The sequence below is a fragment of the Rhea pennata genome, chromosome 5 (assembly GCF_028389875.1).
Source record: "Rhea pennata isolate bPtePen1 chromosome 5, bPtePen1.pri, whole genome shotgun sequence".
NCBI classification, from domain to species: domain Eukaryota; kingdom Metazoa; phylum Chordata; class Aves; order Rheiformes; family Rheidae; genus Rhea; species Rhea pennata.
Window position 1 is genome coordinate 28,394,504 of NC_084667.1, and position 16,107 is coordinate 28,410,610.

The 16,107-nt window shown below is 37.0% G+C and overlaps 1 protein-coding gene across 2 annotated transcripts in view; it reads right to left on the reverse strand.

The window, feature by feature from the left end:
* Positions 1-3,377: 3,377 nt before the first annotated feature.
* The window catches only part of LGR4 (leucine rich repeat containing G protein-coupled receptor 4), a 78,997-nt gene continuing 66,267 nt past the window's right edge, over positions 3,378-16,107 (reverse strand). For both annotated transcript variants that reach the window (XM_062577181.1, XM_062577182.1), the window contains 9 exons: positions 15,356-15,424; positions 14,880-14,951; positions 14,215-14,280; positions 13,144-13,215; positions 11,921-11,992; positions 11,487-11,612; positions 10,101-10,222; positions 9,383-9,457; positions 3,378-6,335 (listed from right to left, as the gene is read on the reverse strand). In XM_062577181.1, the coding sequence (XP_062433165.1) occupies positions 5,059-6,335; positions 9,383-9,457; positions 10,101-10,222; positions 11,487-11,612; positions 11,921-11,992; positions 13,144-13,215; positions 14,215-14,280; positions 14,880-14,951; positions 15,356-15,424 (1,951 nt within the window). In that variant the 3' untranslated portion in view covers positions 3,378-5,058. The remainder of the gene's footprint in view (positions 6,336-9,382; positions 9,458-10,100; positions 10,223-11,486; positions 11,613-11,920; positions 11,993-13,143; positions 13,216-14,214; positions 14,281-14,879; positions 14,952-15,355; positions 15,425-16,107) is intronic.

The following is a 16,107-nucleotide window of genomic DNA, read 5'->3' on the forward strand; positions in this document are numbered from 1 at the left end:
GTGCTAACTCAGTCAGCACCATCATACACTATTCTGTATAGATTATGGAATAAATACATTAAGCTTTTTAGCAACATGGAGTTAAATTCAGTCAGAGCACATTCTGTCTGTACAGAGTAATCCCTAACTGTGATCCACAGTATTTGGAAAAATCATTTACACAGAAAATACATTGAGAAAGTAATCTTACGGCTTTGAAACAGAAATGAATTAAATTCTACACACAAATTAATTATTCTGAATGTCAATTTTTTTAATGGAATACTTAAATTTATTAGAAATTCAACTTTAATCAGAATAGCTCAGTCTCAGAGAAGCAGAAGGGCCATCAGAAGGAAACCCCTCAGTTTAGCTACATTAATATTAATCAGATTTAACAAAAAGAATAAAATTGCTTTCATATATAGTATTCTTAACAAACAAAAAGTATAAAAATAATCCTACTAAAAAAACTACTAAATTTAGCCACAAATTAAGGCATAGACAGCATGCCTTAAGTGTGTTGATATCAACTAAGCATAAATTTATGAAAAAGGTATGTTTAAATTTTAAATGAGTAAAAAAAATACTTTTGAACTAAATTTAGTCAAATCTAAGAAGTCTAGTAAGTCTTCCCACATTTTCAGATCTCCCAGTGTGGGGAAAAACACGTGGTACAGCAGACATGTACATGAAGAAGAAAGCTGCTTGGCCCTATACTCATTATCAGAGCTGAAGGAGCACAGCCGATTCCATTCTGTTGACTGGTTTTGTGCCTGCATTGTAATTCCGCTTATTAGAGACTGTAAATTAGAGCAATTTTAAGATTCCTTCAATTTTCCTCCACCTTACAGTGTATTCTCACCTCTGCATTACACTTGACCCACTACTAACCCGAGTGCAGCTTCTCTGGTTTGAAGACGAATGGTCTTCTTTCAAGATGCGCAGCCCTGAGAAGATGAGAATTCCTCTGGGGCACGCGCAAGAACTCTAAGGAACATTTATCATAAGATCCCATCTTTGAATCAACAGCAGAATCCCCACTCAACTCAGTTGGCTTGATTTCACCTTATATTCAAGCCAAAAGTATCTGTTTTTTAATCACTTGGAGACCACAGCCCTGCTGCTTTTGAACAGCCTTGACTTCTATAGCCAGTTTTTGCTTATGCACTCTTTACTCTAGTCATCACTCTTAAAACTCTAGTTACTAACAAATATACTCATTCATTTTCTGGCTGAAGTTTTCAAACAATACTTGTAAGGTTATGCTTTTGTTACCAGAATCCAGTGACACACCTCATATTTTGCTACCCTCAAATATAAGCAATTTTATTGTAAATGCTGCAGTGACCTTTAACTAATATTGCTTAAGTAAAACCTAAACAATGACAGTTAACAGAAGTGTAATGCCATGAATGCAACATATGAAATGTGTCCTTTTATCCTCTTGTATACAGCAGTAAACAAAACACAGGAATTTCTGATGCATTATCCCCTTTTAGTTTCCATTCACTTCCAAATTTTCTAAAACCTGCTTAGCTGGACTTAGTCCTAAGAGTGAACTGGCAAGATTCTATTGTTCAATATATGAAAGGTAATACAAAAAACTCTTGCTAAAAAATAAACTCATGTTAGCAGTAAAAAGATCAAAAGCATCTCTGTAATGAAAAATTATTAAACTGTATATGAAACAATGTACATTATTTTAAACTTTGTTTTAATTTACAAGCTAGTATTTTAAATTAATAATCGAAGTCAAAAGAGTTATTGAATAAAAAATCTTTTGTACAACTTTGAAATTTCTGAGTAACTGCATGATTAAACACAGGAAATTCTGCTGGAAAGAAATGAAAAAGAGGGAAAGGGATACAGACTCAAGAGCTGCCAATTAGCTGTACTGTTTTTGAGAGAATAAAAGGCTCTGTTTTGAATTAAAAGAACTCGCTCAAATACTTCAGTAGAGCAGACTAATAGCTGTCCATATGAAACTACTTTTAATGAAGGGAAATAGCTTAGCAACAACTGTTAGCAGTTTTTTTTTGCCTCTCCCCCCTGCAGTAAGCTGCTTTCTTAAATCAGCAGATAGAAATGAGGAAAGAAAAAGATCCTCTGCTTACTCAAAATTTTCCTTTTTTCAAAGTCACTAGCCAATTCTTTTTGCATGCTAAATCCATGCGTAGGGCTCAGATACAACAGTGGCTTAGCAGGTTTAGAAATAAGGTAATTGATGTTGTCACTACAAGGACAGTTTCAGCTAGCTTTAGACTTTAGGAAATCAGAGGATTTTTTTCTTGTAGACACCCAAGAAGGGTGTAACTTCCCAAGCTTTCAGTTGCTTCAATATCAAACCTGAAATTAGGAAGCTTTGTTTAGCTGAGAAGGCAGCTGCCCAAGAGTTAATTCTGAAAATCACTTGCACAGAGTTAACTGAAAAAAACCCCACATATTACTGATCAGAACATTCTGTTGCAACTGCGAACATTTGAACATTAGACCCCAAGTTATTCGGTACCTGTTGGCTGGATTTCTCCAAGTTCTCCTTATACGATTATCCTCTGTTGCTGGATATAAGATGATGTTAAGTTTTGCAGCATTGTTTCTTGATGTATTGATTTGAGTTGCTCTTGGCTGTATTCCTTCACCTCTGCCTGTAAACAGAACCTGCATATGTTGAAAGACACTGGACTAACTGCATTACAAGTTAACTATTAACATAATTACAATTCTGAAAATACCAATTTAGAACAAAATACTAGAATTTGACAATTTTAACAGCATTTCAGTGAAGACTCATTTGTAAAACAGAGGAGAAATAAACCCATACACAATAATACTGTTTGAAAATACAACAGATTTTTTGAAAGCTTGATAGTTGGCTTTCCTTCTCTAATCGCTATAAGATATCGTGTGAAATTTATGTTCCTTTATTTGTTACCTGTGACTAATTGGCCAACTGAGGGAGTGTGGAACAGACTATGTGAATCTCACAAAACTAAGACTTAAACAAAAATTTTTTTTCTTGGCATGGTAACAGTTTTTAAAATAAAATTAGAATCTGGATGACTTGCAAAGCCATACTAAAATCATTTGAGCTTAAATTCTATATGTAATGATGTCTTTTTTTTCTTCTTTTTTCTTTTTTTTTTTCATTTAAGAACTCACTTTCTAAGACAGCAAGCACATCTCAATGTTTTAACATCCTGCATGTCTACAGTCAGCATTAGTCTGAGATCATAAATCCACATATAAAATTGGCAACCCTTATTTTGCTGGCAATTCTTTCCCGAAACTCTAACCACATGTAGTGGAAAGCAGATGACACACAATCATCAACAATTTTTTTTTAATCTATCTGCATCATTTTTGATCTTAACTTTTAAAAATGGAGATAAATAACAATCAGTATTCATGTACCCTTTATTTGCTTTCTCTGCAACATTCCATGCTAATTGCAGATGTAATATTTACGAGTGTAAAGATAAGAATGAACAACTCTAGGGTGGTTTTCTTCTGTTTTTACATGTGAATATTTTGGCTTACAAAATTAACAGCATACAGTAAATAATCCTCCCATACTTTGTACAAACTACATGATTTTGATATACAAGGATTCTGTTTTTATTACAGTGACAATATACAACCATGTCTATTTACAATGCAAAAAGTATATAAACCACATTTTAAACATTCTGCTACTGGCAGCCACTATATTTTAGGAGGTAGCTTTAATTAACAAAATGAACTGAAGCCACATTTCCCATCATGTGTTCTATCAAATAATTTACAATACAAAGATAAAAATTCATCATATGAACAGTATATACAGTTTAATTCTCAAAACAGCAATCTAGCTTTAAATCTTAACAAGAATGTCTCCAGAGTAGCTGGGATGGCAGTGAATTTGCTCTTGATTTTATGTATTGCTCAAGAAACATACGTAATTACTTGATCATGCATTCATAACTTTATTGATCAGATTTCAAGCTAAATATAGATAAATGAATCACTGATTGTAGTTAAATGATTTCAGCCTCATTTAAACTTAAATGGTTTAAAATAATTCACTGATTTACATGAAAATCAGTGACTCCACACAGTTACTTAACTCTTAGTAAAATAATTGGCAAAAACACTTATTTTATTGCAAAATTGCTTTCTGTTGTCCCTCCGTTTGCTAAAATCCCAGTCTATTCACAGATATTGTTGGGTGCACTAGCATTCAACAGATGGTGAAGCATTAGCCAGTCTTTTCCTATAAACACGAGCTGCATACACTGACAGCACTGCTGATGTACCATCTGACCCATCGGTATTTCTTCCAACAGCAGGACCTTACTGCATAATACTGAAGGAGGGTGTCATGATTCACCTGAAGCAATGCATCATCACTGAAAAATGTGTTCAACCCTATTATTCCTGACAGCTGTTAATATTCTTATTTCATTGTGTCTGCAGATATTGCAGATTGTAAGTACTTCTATTAGAAATAAAATCTTTAATTGAATTCTGTCTTGAAATATAAAACAAATATGGTGTTCCTGTATCACTCTCACAGTTCTGTATGGGAGAATTAATCCCTTTTTTGGCCCTGCAGTAAAATTCATCCTGAGATTCAGTGCTGAATACACTATACAAAGCTAGCAACAGAGTTGTTTGCTTTATTATAGAAAAGTCACACTTAAAAATAGTATCTTTAATGTTAACAGCTGTCCTTTATATTGTGCTTTGGTAGGAAGAAAAAAAACCCAACAACTTACCTTGCCAACAGCAGAAGCAAAAAACAACTGGAGTACAACACAGAAAGAGACCTTCAGCATTTAAAAACTGTATAAAGGAAACCACTATTGCTTGCAAAGAGTAAAAATACCAGGTAACAAATTTGGTTTACCAATTATTTACAGTCAGGGCAATTTATTATTTTAAAATGTATGGCTCAAGAAATTACTGCCCGCTTCCCTTCTTTACAAATGACATAAAAAAAACGATTACAAAAGTGCTTCCTGGTGGAAAGGTCAGAACAGGTAACCGTCTATGAAGCATTATACACCTTTTCCTTAGGACAGCTGATGGCAAACCCTTTCAGTCCTTAATTCTTGGTATGTTGTAGGCATAACGAACCAAAGGGAATCCTCGGCTTTGGTAGAAACACGCACGCCCGCAGGCCTGCACTTGGTCTGAACTGTCCGACACGAAAGAGTCGTCTTCGTCCGCGTAATCGGAGTGGGCTGACTGGGTGCCGCAGTCCGACCAGTAGCCGTCCGGCCTTTGGTAAGGCACTACTGCCAGCGTGGGGCAGCTGTGGGATTTTATTAAATGTTTACATGGTACAGGCTTGGACAAAAGGAGCGACTCGCAACATTCACACACGGTGACGTTACCCTGCAAATGCGTGTACATGCCACAGTCATAGTAGAAATCCTGCGTCGTGCAGCCCCCTTGAGTATTGACGGAAATTGCTACTGCTCCGCTCTTCCTGGACATGTGACGTCTGAGCAACTTCCAGTCCTCCTTGAACTTTGGATTGAAGAATACGTACAGAACTGGGTTCAGGCAAGCAGGTAATGGAAAAAATATCAAAGTAACAGACTTCATTATTTCAGGGCTGATAGAAATTGCAGTGATCAATGGTGCAAACGAGAAAAACGCAACAGGGCAGAAGAAGATGCAATTCGTGAAGATTAGCCAAGCGACATGCTTAATCATGCTGGACTGAGAGTTTTCGGAGAGATCCTCTTTCTCCAAGTTGCAATACAGTTTAGTGTAGATAACAGCCATTAACAAAAATGCTAATGAATTCAGCAGCACTAAAGTTACTGTGAAACCTAACGAAGGTGTTTCTCCAGTGGGGAAGGGCAAGCAAAGGGGTGACGCTGAATACTCTGCTTTATGAAGGAGTGGTAAGCATCCTGCTACCATAGCACACAGGAAAGCAAAAACTGCAGCAATTTGAAATTGTTTTTGGCGATTGCTTTTCCCCTTTTTAATTATCTCCTTCGCAGAGAAGCTCCGTTCAACAGCTGCCAACATCAGGAAAAAAATGGCACCTTCTGATGAAAAGACTGCAAGAAACCCAGCAACTCTGCAACCACTGCCTGTTTCCCACCATATGCCAAATTCAGCAAATCTCCCCCAAGAGACAGCATCCAGAAAAGTTAAAATACCAGTATAGACTCCCATAAATAAGTTAGAGACAGAAATCAAGCCTATGAACAGTTTGGAGGATGGCAATGGACTACAAGATGCAAATATTGTTAACATGACAAGCAGGTTGAAGAACAAAGCAACCAAAAAAATAAACCAGACAGTAAGTCGAATCATCCAGCTTCCCAGCAAATATTCACAAGGCTTGAAAGCACCTAGAAGAAAAAAGCACAACCAACTTAGGAAAAAGTAAATCGGGCCTTAATAAGCAAGATTTTGAAAGGTATTACAACAGCACTCCTCATTAATTCATGATTAGAGTACCTAGCTGAACTGCTAAATAGGGCAGCTGAAAGTAAACTATTCTGCTGAAGCGATTTACTAATTAATTATGCCTGAAATAATAATTACTGCAATGAATGGTCACTTGAGAATACTCTGTACAAACAAACTTAATTACCTTTTAGCTACTCAAAATAGCTTTTATTAATGCCACCTAAATATTTTTTCTTCCTTTTGATTTTACACTTTATAAACCAAGTTGTTAATGAAGTAAAAACAAATATTCACAATCAACTTTTAAGGGGAAAAGATTTTTTAAAAACTGCTCTCTCAAAAAATAATTCACAAACATGCCTTCCGGAGTAGCTTTTGGTCACAAGGAAACATCTGTAAAACAGTTGACAAATTCGATTTATTGGCTTTAATAGGAGCAGGAATTTCACTACAAGTTTCTTTTATTTTCCTCCTTTCTTTGTTGATGAAAGGCATTGTAAGCCTAGAAAGGCACACAGGGAAAACGTTTTTTCTTCATTTGCCACTGAGTTGAAGAATGAAGTGGTAAAAAGCTTAAATAATAGAATGTGTAACAGGCAAAATACAAGGAGAGACAAGGAAAAAAATCACTATATCCTCCTTACCCTTCTAATTGCTACTTATGCCATAGGAAAATCCCACTGATTTTATGTAACAATTAGAAGACTTTAACCTCTCCTTCATCCCCATTAGGAACTGCTAATTGTCCTAACACAGTAAGGGAGGGTCTGGCCATGGAATGAGGCACTCCACGAGCTGCGGACGAAGCAGAACAACTCCTGTGCTGCAGCCACTGCGGGCTCACAACAGAGCGGCGAGCCCGGCTGAGGCAGCCCTGGCCCCGGCAGGGGCAGGAGGAGCCCGCGGACTTGAGGCTCCGCACAGCTCACATTCCCCGTTTAGGCAGAGGAAAGGTAAATACAGCCCACTCCAAATGCTGACTGGCACAGCAACTGCTGAGCATCTTCCAAGGCTTAAAGCCACTACCAGGAATAACTGAACTGCCAAGGCAAAAAAGAATCTTTTTTGTTGTTTGTTTAAATGAGCAAGCTTTATTTCTGGCCAAGAAATAATGCTGCTAACTAGATTATTAGACCAGTAAAATCAGCTGTTAAGTCTCTTTTTTTGCAGGTATCCCAGAGTAAAAGATCATCACTAGATCATTAAAGTACATTAACATGATACAGCAAAATCTGCTAATCTGAATATATTTCCTACTTGGGAGATTTAGAAGTGTGAACGCAGTATTTCCAAAACCAGCTTGAAGTCTGTTTTCTAGTAACAGCACAATGAGGTATCTCTAGACAAAGAGCAAAACCTACCACATCTTCCTGTCTTTCTCATAACATTTAACTACTCTTATAGTTAAAACTTCATCTACTCTCCCACCAACATTCCCAACCTATCCAGGGAAACACATACTTCATAAGTAGGGGAGAAATTCATACTAGGAATGATGAGTTTTGCTGCTTTCAGTGATACATTATTAGAGTGCCACTGATTAGCAATCCACTCCTGCCATTAGGCAAAGTGAAAAGTGGATCTACTAGATGAGCAGTGATTCAGAAGTTACATCGTGGGTGGAGTGTCCTACTTATGACCAGAGGACATAAGGACTAGAAAATAAGTTGTTAGTATGGGAGGGGCTGGTGGAAAAACAAGGCAAATTTTAAACTTGTAAAACAAGCTCTTTATTCCTTTTAGAGCTTCAGCATCTCTGGCACAGGCAAAAAGAGAGAGTTAAAGGCTTTAAAAATTTAACCCATACAATATACCATCTTAATTTTCATTCTGTGAACAGGAGATCAAAAGCAAGTAAGTAGCATCAGTCAAATTAATTCTCAGATCATGTAGTTACACTTGTAATGTGCTTGACCTTCTGACCACAGACTTCTTGCTGTGATCAAGAAATCCTCGTAATTTTCTATATGCTAAAGCTGGAGCTAGTGCAAAAGATGAAGGGCAAACAGATGAATCTTCATAATGGATTTAAAATACCAGCTCAGGAGAAAAGAATGAAACAAAGCTTGGAAAACCCCAGGTCGCCCGAAAGTAACTTCATCTGGAAGCATATTGTTCCCCTCATCTATGTTTTCCTGTTTGTGCAAGAAGGCAGATACAAGATGTATAAAGACTCTCCTCAAGAGCCTGCGGCAAACATGAGGAAGGAGGAAATCCCACAGCCAGCGCTCCAGTAGCTGAGCGGGACCGTGTGTGGAAGAAATTCTCAGTAGAAGGAAGATAAGCAAAAGGGCAGCAATGAAGCTGCCTAGAACAAAAATATTCCTTTTCAAAATCAAAGACTTCCAATGCTCCTAGACTGTTCAACTCTGAATTAGAGTAGCTCTGGTACACCAGCAAGACTCACTGCAGAAGTATCTGTGGCAGTTTGAGATGCTGCTGCCTGCTCCAGCTACTTATAACAGCCCCTCTGCTGTCCATTAATGCTGCCATAGGAAGGCTGGGGGAACAAACTATGTGAGTGTTCCTCATCCTCTCTTCTGCAAAGACAGCAAGCTTCGTTTAAAACACCAGTGAAAGCAGTTCCAACTAAATTCTTCAAGCACAGGCTGACTTCTCACTGAAGGAGATAAGCATGCACAGTCTGCTCCATAGACAATGCATGGCAAGAGTAGCACAAGGGGAGAGTGTATTAAACACAGCATGCTCCAAATGAAGATTACAGTCCTATAGTCCTGCTCATGGACACAAACTTTTTTTTTTTTTTTTCTTTTTCCTAACGCAGCTCTCCGGTAGAGTGCTATGTGTGTAAAGTTGGGCCAAATCTTTTCACTGACATCAAATTAAATTCTACAATGCTTTGGTGAAACTTTATCTGAGTAGAGAATGACTATGGGGGGATGAAATGTGTAATTCTGTACACAGTTATCTGCATAACACAATGCCTGAAGTTCACAGCATAGCGCAAGCACATTATTAGGTTTACCTGTTGTTGGTGTACAATGAATAATAGTCTGCCTCAATTCCTCATTTTCATCATTTCTTAGAACATCTGCATCAGCTGTATCCAAGTAAAATGAAAAACAGATTAGTCATAGAAAAAGTGATACGCAACAAAACTGCCTAGGATGGAAGTATTCCTTTGAAAGATCAAAAGGCCTAACACTTCACCAATGTTCAAGCCTTTAACAAGTAGAGCTGTTCTAGGTTGCCACTTAAGGTCAAAAGCTCACTGCAGAAATTGCTGTAACCTTTTAAGATGCTACTGCCTGCCCTGGCTACTCGTAATGCTTTATATCAAAGAAGCAAAATCCTTCATCAGTAGGGAAAGATCTTTGAGCTTTAAACTAGACAGTACAGGAAGAAACTTCAAGCCCTGTCTGAACAGGAGTTGGCCTCAGCAGAGACTAATTGGATTTTTCTACTAGGAGCTCTGGAGGAAAATGACAGAAACAATCCTGGCAATTTAGAATGAAAGGCATTTTTAAACAGGAAAATTCTACACTGTCAAACTGGACACATTTAAAAGAACAGGGCACTGCTCATCTGTAATCAACTGCCAAGCTCTTCACAGGGCTATAAAAGCTGCCTCTGAAAGATTTACATTCTTTTCCAGATTTCCTTACTCAAAGACAATGTATACTGTTATTTGGTCTAGCATGGCCCAAAATAATACACCTGTTCTTGTACAACGAAACACTAACCTTTCTCACGATCCATCATGGCCCCTTGATCTTGGTGACTAGAATCTTCAGTGTTAGAGTTTAAATAAGAATCACAACCCCAAAACGCACAACACTGGTAAGCATATGGCACAGAGAGAGACCTGAAACACAGGCAAAACAATGAACATTGTTATCTGTTGTAACTCCAAGATCATCAGCTATTAGAAACATCAGGTGGCTCCCTTCAATGCTAAAACTGAGGCCTCTTTTTGTCAGAGTCACTAAAAAATCCATTTCAAATTAAATTGGTTATAATCATTTCTGATGAACTTTTCCATGAATATAAAGAAAAGGTGATGTATCGAAGTCTCGTTTGCAGCAAGGAGTACAAAAAATTCTGTTATATTTAGCTTGCTTTATTATTCACTCTCCTCCTTATACAAAACAAGTTCTTACTAGTGCTTGTGGCATTACTATACAAATGAAAACTAGTCAAACAAGATAACTTTCTTACAAAACAGCAACTGTGTAGTTAATTCCCAGGTGACCACAATGTTAAAAATGCATCTTTTCTTCTCAATATTCATATTGCTGACAACTGACATCTGTTGACAACAATGATATAATGGCAGACCAAGAAAAATCTTTCTGAATCAATGCTGCAATATCAACCACCAGCAGTATTCCTCAATTCTGTTCTTGTATGTTTATGAGGAACATCACTGTAAAGGAGCCATCAATGCATTCATTCTCAATCACGGATAAAAAGCAAAGTCTGTTACTTCCACAGAATTGCTGAGATCAGATCCTAAAAGTGATGCAGAATCTCTTGCTGGCCTTGGACAAATTAACAGTATCTTCATCGCCATTTTCCCAACTGACAGTACGGGCAACAATTTTTGATTGCTTCTTAGGGATCGGAAGACTAATATTAAAAATCTTTCAAAAAGAAAAACTGTTCATCATTGTCTGATTCACCACCTGAAATCAGTAACAGGTTTCAGTCTGAATGACTCCTGTTACTCTAATAATTTGCCCCTAAAAATAAACAGCATTTGTATAAAGCATGATGATTATGGAATCAGACCTGTGAATCTATTTCCATTTCCCACTTTCTGAAAGACAGATGTGCTCAGTTCAAAATAACAAATGGAAACCATCCAAACTGCTACTCCAAAGTCAGATGGCATCTGTCTAAAAAGCAGGGGAGCAATAATGTAAAAGAGTCCAAGAAAAATGCCTGCAAATGGCTTCTACATCAGAACAGTCAGGATGCCCCTTGATATATGCCAACATTAAGGCACTGTGGGACTCAAAGGGCCTTATCTGTCAGGAGTACTATCTAAAACAGGCTTCATTTACTGGCACATTGTTTATCATCATCAAAATAAGCGAGGCACTCTGCAGCATTATTAACCAACGTACCGGAGCTTTGCAAAGTTCTTTGCTGCCAAAGCTTCTTTCAGCTCTGAATTGCCTGCAAGTTTAAGCTGGTTCAGTCCACTCAACCCTTCAGTTGGAACTGAAGCGAGTTCATTGAAACTTAGGTCTCTGAAATGGGAATATTAACATAATGTTACAACAAAGTAAGCTTCATGATCCTATAGCATGCTTTGTAAGAGTAAGAAATATCAGAGCAAGGTCTGGAAAGTGGTCTGGAAAACGACTATCTGTGCAGCAGGCACATTAAAGAAGCATCTTTCTACTGTGCTCTGTATGCATTCAACTAGCAAGAGGTTTTGCAACCCACGGAGATGAAATCAAAGATAAATTCATACCATTTTTAAGCTAAAACATTTCAGTATTTCAGCAATTCAATGATGGGAAGAGGAGGTCACTACACAGAATAGCCTACTTACAGGTTAACAATAGCTCCAGTCGTGGTGAAAGCTTCCTTGTGAATCTGGTGGATTCGATTTCTACTGAGGTCACTGCAACGAATGCCAAAGAAGATTATTTTAGTGTTTTTATCAAAACTTTGAAAAAGCCACTGTACTAAAAAAAAAAAAAAAAAAAAAAAAAAAAAAAAAAAAACTCAGCTGACAAATATATTATGCTTTTGACAGGAGAAGTCATACAGGTCTTCTGTTTCCCCTCTCCCCCCAACCAGACAGGCACAGTAGTAGTCCAATCTCTTCTTGGTCAGGCAGCCATATCCAGCTTCATCTCATCCCCAAGACAGCATCTATCCTCGATTAGTGCTTGCTTTCTCTCCCTCCCCTCAGCGCTAGCAGCTCAGCCTGCACTCCTAAGGCAGGGCCAGCTCCCAGGCTGATGGGCAGGAAGCTAAGTTTGGTGACAATTGCCCCTGTGGACAGCTATACTGGAAGGGATGGTGAAACAGCATGAAGAAAGAGAAGGGCATCTGCTTTGTTGGATTTCAAAATCCTGATGCAGCTCCTGCTGGACTACCATGACTTTAAGGCGTTCATTTACAAGCACCTGTCAATTTACATTTTTTTAATATTCCTTTTATCTTTTTACTATCTTGTATGTGCTTTTCTATTATCACCACAGTTGGAGTCATAATGTTCACAGATAATTTCATTGTTTATATATAATCTGCATATAGGTGGAAATATTAGGGAAAGGGATAATTTTGTATTATTATTCTGCTCCTATCAAGGAAAACAGATAGTATGCCTCCAATAAGAATATATATAATACAAAATAGTGGACTATTGAGAAAAATCTCTTAAAAATGAAATTCCATACTAAAACTCTCCAGCAATTGAGCATTCAATTTTATGTACCTGAAAGAATATTTTACTTACAAATTTAAACAGCTTTCAGTAAAAGTAAATACTTTTACCTGTCCTTTCTTAAAGGTATGTATTTTGTTCCTATACATCATACAAATATATGTGAAAGTCTATAAACACAACACAGAGAATAAAAGGGGGGGAAAACTGGCTGCTACTGGCATCAATATGTTCTTACATATTGTTTGCTTTACCATAGGTTCCAGCATATTTGGCCTTTCGACATATACCGGATTCAGAACACCAAACCCTGACATCTGCTTACATGTGCATCAGAAACAGTAGCTTGTTTTATTCAGTATGTAACAACTTGCACTTACAGGATACGAAGGGAAGACAGTCCCTGAAAAGTATCATCTGTGATTTCATAGATTTGATTATGTTGTAAGGAACTGCAAAGTGAAGAAATAGAAACAAAACTTTATTTGCAAACTGGGCTTACTTCAAACCAAGAGATATCTTGGATTTAAATCAAATGCATCTTAATTCTATAAGGAATTTTAGGCTAGATTCTAACCTTGGCTGCACTTTTATTTCTTGAAATATGAATTTATGAAAGGAAAATATTGAGAGACATTTCAAGAGCTAGTGGGCAAATTTTACTTTCATTTCATTTGCTGCTTATGTGCCTTTCTGTGTACACAGTGATACCACAGTAACATGCTCTAAAACACAAAGGCAGGCAGGCAGACAGTAACAGGCTCCCTCCACACACACCACAACTTCTGAGGGACACTTGATAGGACACTTTATAGTGAATAGTGTGAATAATAAGCTTGAAGACAACAGAGTATAACAGGAAAAGCCTGTGAGGAGCTTATTATCCCCACTCTTATTTAGGGAAAGAAGCTTTAGAGTGGAAGCCACAGTAGGAACATACGCAGGGAGAAAATTGCACAGAGTTTGGAAACTAAGAAAAAAAGCTTTAAAGTAATGAAATATAGGGAGGAAGAAAAATGGGATTTGAGGAAAGAAAATGTCTTGTAGGGACTAGAGGAAAAAAAATTATACAAGCATATGCTGATGGATGGAGGTAATTGATGAAGAGTGGAAAAGAAATAAAAGGCAGGAAGAATACCATAGAAAAATGCTCATTCCATTTATGCATATAACAATACCACTACAAAATGCATGATTAATGTCTCTCTCCCCCCCCCTTTTTTTTTTTTTTTTTTTTTTTGGTGAGACATGAACTTAGTTACTTCAGAAAAAATGCAATTGGTTGAATTCTCTGGCCAGCATCTCTCTCACATGAGATGTCATATTCTTTCTTTCTGGCCTTAATCTTAAAAATGTACTTATGATCAAACATTAAGCAAATCGTAAGTCTCCGGAGATCAGACATTGTACTAAGGAGTTAATAAAGATAACCAATGTATATTTCTACTTACATTTCTTCCAAGGAATGACAGCCCTTAAAACTGGAGAGTTCTTTTATATTGTTGTAAGACAAGTCCCTTCAAATCACAAAATGGGAGAAAAATACTTAGTTCTGTTTGTGTTCTGTTCTACTTGAAACACCGCATCACTGCAACCATTAAACAGACAGAATGACAGAGAAGTCTTCTTGCTAACAAGGTTTGGCAGAAAAACTAAGGGTAGTTTAAGGACACTCATGAAGGGAATCACAGGTCTGATCTCTGCACAGCTCCCCCAACTAGCCCTATTATGCACTTTGAACATACACATTGTATACGACCAAAAATGCAGAAAGATATTATGACTGCAATGTTGAACTTGTAGCAGTCAGCAAACAGGATAAATAAGGTGATATATAACACTCCAAAACATTGATTCAATGCCTAACATTTCCTCTATTCATTTAACCTTGTTAAAAACTACATTTCTTTTTCTCTTTTTTTCTCTCAATTAGATGAACAAATCTTTACTGACTTTTCTGAAATATTGAATAAGAAGAATAAGAAATCAAGGTAGATTTTGAACTTTGATGGAACAACTAGGATGAGCAATTCTGAGCAATACTTGAAATTAGCTTTTAATTTCTTCAAAAGCATTTTGGTGGAAATGAAAATAGCAGCACAATGTATACACTTACAAAGTTCGTAGCATCTTTTGCTCTTGGCATAAATTGATGGGAATACTGCTGATCTTGGTGCCTGTTAGAGTTCTAAGGGGGGGGGGGAGGAAAAAGGATGTATAAATGTTTGTGTTCTTGATCACGTAACAAGCCTATGTAAGAGTAGAAAGATGGTGCCTCAGCTATTACGGTGCTAGATTCACCCATCAAAATTCTTTTTTTGGAAGATGCCAACTTCTTTGTTTTCCAGTTTTGAAGGAGGGGAGTTAATATCACTGATATTTTTCATTGTTGTCAGCTTAATCTCTTAAAAGACACCCAGAAGCAACTAGGTATCATGGTAAGTAAAGCTATATAATTACTTGAAATTTCTTGACAGCAAGACAGCATATGCCCAACCGCTTTCCAGATAGATCTACCAAATCACATTTCAATTACTTCACAAGAGGCAAAACCAAGAAATTATTGGAATTATTTCTGTAGAGGATACTTACAAGCTCTCCAGATTAATCGTTCCTGTCAAATTAGGAAACCACTGCACCATGCTGGCACCCCGAATGACCCTAAACAAAAACCCCATGAAAATTAGCTGTAAACTCTCTTCTGTAATTGAATTGTGAGATACTGGTATTAAGTAGATATTTTCAGTATGGAAACATTCTAACATTCCTATTACTTTTGCTTAAATTTTACACAAAAGGATATTCTTCTAGTGCTTCTTACACTAGTAATTTTCTTAATAAATTACTCCTCTATTGGCAAACAACTGAAATCCATCAGGTTGGGAAGAGTCATACCAATTCACATATTCTGAACAGGGCATACACTTTCTGCTAATTTCTTTTTTGAGCTTCAAAAATCTCACACCATTTTACTTATTTGTTACCCCCAGAACTGACACTCTCTGCAAGCATGCATGCACTAACCTGCAAAGCATTCTCACAATCTATATCTCTGTTCAAAAACCACATAGGACACATCAGAGTTTAAGTAAGAATCTGAGCATTTGGCCTGAGGTTGTGTGTCTTATGCAAAGATTAAAAAAAAAAAAAAAAAAAAAAAAAAAAAAAGTAAAGCATATTTATTAGAGCTTCTTAAGAAACTGGGTATCTCCAACAATAACAATGCATGTTAAAACTAATCGCAAAAAAAAATCATAAGGTAAGAGGCAGAGGCCATCAGAATTCAGTTATTTTGAGTTCTTAGCGACTTAGCAATAACATTTCATACCCATTTACTGTACTAG